We start from the raw sequence: 7,281 nt of genomic DNA on the forward strand, positions 1-7,281 counted from the left end.
AGATGCTTTGCGCATGTGCAGTAGCATGGACTTGTTCTGGCTTTGGCAGAAAAAATAGAGCCCAGTCGGATCCCTGCTACTGCTTATACAGAGAAACCTCTGGATTATCTATCGGGTGAGGTAAGTACCCCTTTGAGGCACTTAGAGGTACACCTTAATAGACATGTGGAAGGTATGCACTAATAACTCTGATACTTTTTCATATGTCTACATTGGCTAGTCACTTGTTTTGGAGGGAAGGAGGTGTTTGTGCCAATGACCAAGCAGTCTTTCAGAGAATCTCATAGTGGTGTAGTGGACAGCACTCTCGCCTCATAGTGGTGGGTCCCGATTTGAATCCAGGGCTCTATGTGCAAGGTATTTGTATGTTATCCCTGTGTCTGTGTGGGTTTCCTCCGAGCTTTCCGGTGTCCTTCCACATCCCAAAAACATAGAGGCTCCACCAACTAGGCACAATGGGAGAAAATAAGTCTACACATCAAGCAGGGTGTAAAATCCACAAATACTTTTGGCTAATAAAATCTGTGGCATTTACCTTCTGCTTGAAGTTCAGACCTATCCTTCTCCTCTTCTACAGAACCTCACGGTATGCACTTCTGCCACCCCATACAAGATTTTTGGCTACTATAGTTATGTATAGTAGCATGTTCATACACTGGTTGAGCAATGCTCTGGTGCATTGTCTTGTCTTTCCACCTGTTTGGGTAGTTGTGTTGGATTTGTATTTTCTCCACCAAGCGAAGCTTGTTGCTTTCTTGAATTGGAGGGCATGCAAGTTGCCATGTGGCAACATGGTGACTTAAGTTAATCAGGGGTTTGCAATCATAAAAAAGTGTCCTCTTTCTCTCTTCAATGAAGCCTTTGAGAAAGCTGTTCTGAAATGTACTAAAGGCCACAACACAAGGACTCAGGTCGGTGGGTACTCCCAAGTACAGGAGCACCTTAGACTAACCAAACACTGATCTGAGCCAGTACATATGCATACGAGCATGTTCTTTCAACGGTTTGGCCTGGAGGGTTATGGCTGTTTATATTTTCAATAGCCTTTCATACCTAGGCTTGCATACATATGTTTGGAAAGGGAGTTTACTTTATAGTACACTTACACACTATGGTGAAAAGCACCAAAAAACAAAGCAAAACAGCCTTTAAATGCATTTAGATAGGAACTAGTCAGTAGTCACATAAAAACTACCGTAATGAGACAAACGTAATGTGGAGTTTAAACTCACATATGCAAACACAGACGTGAACTGGATACCTTAAAATGACCCTGAAGTAAAACATAGGGAAGGACACTGTTTAAAAGCCACTAAAAGGAGAATAATATGCAGATTAGTATGGTTGATACAATGGTACAGAAAATATATTGTCAACACTTTTTGATATCCATTTTCAGAATCGGGAACTGACCCTGGAGGGAAAAACTGTTCAAATGAAAAAGGGAAAGAATGCGTACTTTCATGTGTTCTTGTATCTGCTCATCTTCACATTGAGGAAATGCCTGATCCAAGATTGCTTTTTGTGCCCTTCAATACATTATGCACTTCTGGGCCTACTTTTTCAGTCTATGTGATTGTGTGCCTTCCCACTACAGTGGTGGTGCCAAACTGCCAGACAGATCAGGCCATTTATGTTACATGTTGCAAACACATGGATTGCATGCGGGCGGGGAGGGGGGGGGGGGAGGGTGTTTAGGAAAACATATTTCACACCACATGGCATGGCTTGGTTCTATTACTGTCCTTCACTTTCCAAATTTCACTGATGGTAACAATGAAAATGGAGTGTTACTGATTGTAAGGCCCTGTGCATGTGGATGTTGTTAGTGAACACAGGTTTTGTATATGGTTTTCCAGATGTTTGAATAGCTTGTGTTTTGTTTTGAAGTAATTATTATGAGGTAGCTAATCTAGGCAGTTTAAAGGGAACCTGAAGCGAGAGGAATAGAACACCATATTCATCTCACTTCACATGCCCCTTAATGCCTGGGCAATTAATCATGTAGGTACAGGAAGTAGTGACCAGTCCTTGTGGCCATTTTGTTTTGAATGGCTAAGCAGAGAAGTAGTAGGTAAATTATGAAAATACTGTACATCTCAGCATGCAGTTACAAGCTTAGCAATCATGTAGAATAATACATACCAACATTTCTTGGTTGTCTGGAGAGTGGAGACATCTGGCTCTGTAAAATTTGTAGGCTCACTTATAGACCAGAGATTCTGGATTTGGGCCTGGCTTTCAGGAGCATAAACAGATGATTTGCACATTCAGGAGTCATGCATCATTGGAAACCACACTTGGGCCCATATGCAATTCACTTTTTCACCTTAGTTTTCTCCTAAGTGATATTTTTACAACTTCCAAATAAAATGCCCTTTAAACCACCAGCAAGCAAACAAATACTCAAAATAACTTTGACAGTGTGTTTCACTTATTTTTTGGTACGTTTTCTATTGCAAAGTGCTAAAAAGTTATTTTAAATCGAAGATGAAAAATTATCTCCTAGGAAAAAACTCAGGAGAAAAAATCAGTTGCATATAGTTCTTGGTCACTAAAAGCTGAATTATTACAAACATCTTCTGTTTTAAGAAGGCAAAACTATATTTAGCGCATCATATGTATTATCCATGATACAGAAGACCTGTTGGGAAAACTGTTTACATAGTAGGCATCTGCGATTAGTCTCTACATGAAGTCGTACGGCCAAAGCCTCTCCTTTACTGCGTGTTAGGGATGATTGGAAATGACAATTTCCAATTTTGTTCAGATTCCAATTATTGAAAATGCTGATTCCGCTGATTTCTGTAAAAATCTGAATTTCTGATACCAATTACCGATTTCCATTGAAAGGGGTTTGAAAGGGTTTTTTTTTAAATCTTTGTTAATAAAGTTATTCATTTTTTAAGTTGTTTTGCGGAATTCATTATAGTTTGTGGATGTCCACTATTATATCAGTTGGAGAATGTCAAAGTTTACTTCCGAAATCAGAATACCACAAAAATTTTAGACCAATCATATGACTCTGTAAAACTCGGTAGCATCCATGTCTTGTGATTGGTCTAAAGTGCCTGTGGTATTACTGGTATTCTGATTTCGGAAGTAAACTTTCACATTCTCTGATTGATTCAATACTATCTAGTATTTCCAAGTCCTGTAATTGGCCAATCACAACACTCGAAAGTTGGAAATACTCAGTAGTATTGGACCAATCAGAGAATGCAGTCATTTTCAGTGGAAATAATAATACCGTGGGAACTTTAGACTAATCACAAAACATGGATACAATTAAGTTTTACCAAGTCTTGTTATTGATCTAAAATGTCCACGGTATTCCAGTTTTTACGGAAAAATTCTGCAGCCTGTGATTGGGCCAATGTTTCTGAGCTCTGTGATAGGGCTAAAATTTCAGAGTTGCAGTAATGCGATATTTCCACTGAATACCGATTTCCGATTACTGCTGTGGTAAGCCCATTTCCAATTCAAAAACTCAGGAATCGGTATTCCAGGGACATTTTGTGACTATCCCTACTGCCTGTATTAATTCATAAGTCATGCTACATGTTTGCTGTAATGTGTCTTAAACACCTCCACTATTTCATTGTAGGCATTTATCTGTGTTTGGATACATTTGTTTGCCCCTTCTGGATGCTCCATGCTGGGCTTACTCGACCACCCAGAAACATGATGTGCTAGAGCTGCTCTGGGGAGGTAAAATGCGGTCTGGAAACCGTCTTTGCATTTTTTCTTTAAAAACTGCATGTGTTTTCTTTTGCTGTTTATGAATGGAAAGTAGCTTATGGCAACAATAAACTTTACAGGTGGCTTACCATATTATAGAGCTGGTGCAAAAATACCCAACAGCTTGATTAATTATTCAAGACGATGGATCATTAATCATACCTCCAGAACACTGGAAACGCTATCCAAAGATTATCATGTCCAACAGTTACATTCTGTTCACGAGTAACAGGGAAATATAATTTCACTGTACAGTTAAGTTAGCTTTAAGGTGATCTTTAGGGTGATGTTTTATCACAAAGTTGTTGCTTTCCAATAAATCATCTGTATACAATCTTATTGCTGGATATAGGTTCCCCTTAGCAGCTATAATCAACACATGTTGCTATGTGACAGCTATAAATATGCCAATATGCAAGATAGGGATTGTAGATGGATGACTCCTTAGAAAGCAACACATGTAGCATGAATGTCCCTGAAGCTAATTGTGTTCTGACAAGATGGGCATATTGTGTGGCATTTTCATATATATATATATATATATATATATATATATATATATATATATATTGTGACGTTGGGGGTTAGCTCTGGGATTGCAGCGAGCACGCAGGAGACAGGAAGTTATATGAAAGTCCAATTTATTAGGGACTCAGCCACAAACAAATGAACAAAATAGTGCTTTCTCCTCAGCAACAGAACATAAAATGCACTTGGCTTACTTCAGCCTGTTGGCAGAGTCCATAGTCCATAGAAAATCCACTTTGTAAATCGTCTCTTTTGGTAAAGTCCAAACAATAGCAGTCCTGGTGTTAACCAAACATCCATCCAGCTAGCAGCTCACCTGCTGCATACTCTAGCACCACGCCCCCCTTCCCAGAGCACTCTTATCTCCTGACAAGGCTGCTTCCCAAAACCAGGAATGGACTGGGGGTGGAATAGGAAGGCCCACCCAATTCCTTCCCTCCTGTTCCAGAGCATCAGGACCCTGTAACCAACAAAACAATGGCAACCGATGGTCGCCAAAACTACCCTGAGCTATTTCCCCAGTCCACACCTGTTTTCAAAAAGGACCCTTGCAGAAAATAAATGGAAACATACCTTCCATCCAGGACTTGTCCCTTGAGTCTTGTACATATCCCGCCCTCTGCCTCAACCTCGGGGAGGTGGAGGCATTAGAGGAGCCCAAACAATGGACTCGGGAGAGGGCATCAGCATTTTGATGCTGTCTCCCAGGCCTGTGCTCCACTATGTACTTAAATTCTTGCAGCGCAAGAAACCATCATGTCAACCTGGCATTTGACCCCTTGTTCTGCTTCATCCATGTTAGAGGAGCATGATCAGACACCAGCCGGAATCTCCTACCCAGCAGATAGTAGCGAAGAGAATCCAAGGCCCACTTAATGGCCAAACATTCTCTCTCCACTACTGCATAATTCTTTTCAGCTGGGGTGAGTTTCCGGCTAAGAAAAATCACTGGATGCTCCTCTCCATTGATAACCTGAGACTAAACGGCCCCTAGGCCTACATCTGAGGCATCCGTTTGTACTACAAATTCCCTGGAAAAATCAGGAGCCACCAATATAGGATGCTGAGTCTGCTGACAAAGTGCCGACTCGAGTTCTCGGAAAGCCTTCTCAGCCTCTGAGTTCCACTTTATCATGACTTTCGACCTTTTGTCAAGTCAGACAAAGGGGCTGCAAGTGAAGAAAAATTGGGTATAAACCTTCTGTAATATCCAACTATGCCTAGGAAAGCACGCACTTGTTTTTTTGACAGTGGTCGGGGCCAATTTTGAATAGCTTCTATTTTTTTAAGCTGGGGTTTTACCAGGCCTTTTCCTACAAAATAGCCCAGATACCGTGCCTCCTCCATCCCAATTGCACATTTTTCAGGGTTCACAGTGAACCCACCTTCCCTTAGTGAGTCCAGTACCGCCTGTATAGTTTTGGCAAGTGAGATTCCCAATCCCTGCTAAAAATTACGATGGCCATCAGGGGTAGAAAATGCAGTTTTCTCTTTGGCAGAATCTGCCAACGGTATCTGCCAATACCCTTTTGTGAGATCAAGGGTAGTGATAAAACGAGCGGGGCCTAGCCTCTCAATTAGTTCATCTACCCGAGGCATCGGATAGGCATCAAACTTGGAGACTTCATTAAGTTTCCGGAAATCATTACAGAATCTCAGAGTACCGTTGGGTTTGGGTACCAACACGATTGGGCTTGACCACTCACTCTGGGATTCTTCAATGATTCCTAATGCCAACATTTTTTTAATTTCCTCTGAGACTGCCTGTCTTCGTGCCTCGGGTATGTGATAGGGCCGCACACAGACTTTTACTCCAGGCTCTGTAATAATGTCATGCTTGATGACATTAGTGAGTCCAGGCAAATCTGAAAACAGATCTCTGTTCCTCTGTAATAGCTCTCTCACTTGTTGTGTCTGAGCTTTAGTCAGAGTGGTGGCTACCTGGATGCTGCTTGTGCTTCCCTGAGGCTCAAATCGTGCACCTGTCAAAGCAGCCACTGGCTCTCGATCTCTCCAGGGTTTCAACAGATTTATATGGTAAATCTGGTAGGGTCTTCTTTTCCCCGGCTGGTGCACTTTATAATTAACCTCTCCAATTTTCTCAACAATTTCAAAGGGGCCAAAAACTTACTCTCCACTGTGGGGATAAGTACAGCGACTCTGTCACCCACCTGAAATTGTCTTAATTTGGCAGATTGATTGTACACTCTGCGCTGGGCTTCTTGAGCATTCAGCACATGTTCTTTGACTAATGGCAGGACCCCTGAAATCCTTTCCTGCATTTGTGCCACGTATTCCAACACACTTTTGTGAGGACTAGCCTCACTCTCCCAGGCCTCTTTTACTATATCCAACAAACCTCAAGGTCTGCGACCGTACACCAACTCAAACGGGGAAAATCCTGTAGATGCCTGTGGAACCTCTCGAACTGCAAACAGTAATGCAGGTAGTAAATGATCCCAATTCTTACCATCTTTTTGAACCACTCGTTTCAGCATTTGCTTCAAGGTCTTATTGAAACGCTCCACAAGGCCATCTGTCTGTGGATAATAGACAGACGTACGCAACTGTTTAATCTGGAACAGCCTGCACACGTCTGCCATCACCCTTGACATGAAAGGTGTTCCCTGATCCGTGAGTATTTCCCTGGGAAAACCCGTCCTTGAGAACATCTGAAAAATCTCTCGAGCAATTGCCTTAGACGTGGCCTTTCTCAAGGGAATAGCCTCGGGGTAACGGGTGGCATAATCCAGGATCACCAATATGTATTGATGACCCCTGGCAGATTTTATCAAAGGACCCACTAAATCCATAGCTATCAGTTCAAATGGCACCTCAATGATGGGCAGGGGCACCAAGGGGCTACGAAAATGTGGGGCCGGAGCAGTCAACTGGCAGGTAGGACAGGATGCACAATATGTTTTTACTTCAGACTTTATATCTGGCCAGTAAAAACGGTCCGTCACTCGGGCCTCAGTTTTCTCAGCCCCCAGGTGGCCACCCACCACATCA

At 42.1% G+C, this 7,281-nt stretch overlaps 1 protein-coding gene across 1 annotated transcript in view; it reads right to left on the reverse strand.

Moving 5' to 3' along the window:
• LOC137532847 (uncharacterized) overlaps positions 1-6,551 on the reverse strand; it is a 90,351-nt gene extending 83,800 nt beyond the window's left edge. The window contains exons 1-2 of the mRNA XM_068253842.1: positions 6,401-6,551; positions 5,795-6,278 (exon numbers count right to left, since the gene is read on the reverse strand). Of these exons, the coding sequence (XP_068109943.1) occupies positions 5,795-6,278; positions 6,401-6,551 (635 nt within the window). The remainder of the gene's footprint in view (positions 1-5,794; positions 6,279-6,400) is intronic.
• Between the last annotated feature and the right edge of the window lie 730 nt (positions 6,552-7,281).

This window comes from Hyperolius riggenbachi, chromosome 1, assembly GCF_040937935.1.
Source record: "Hyperolius riggenbachi isolate aHypRig1 chromosome 1, aHypRig1.pri, whole genome shotgun sequence".
Lineage (NCBI taxonomy): Eukaryota > Metazoa > Chordata > Amphibia > Anura > Hyperoliidae > Hyperolius > Hyperolius riggenbachi.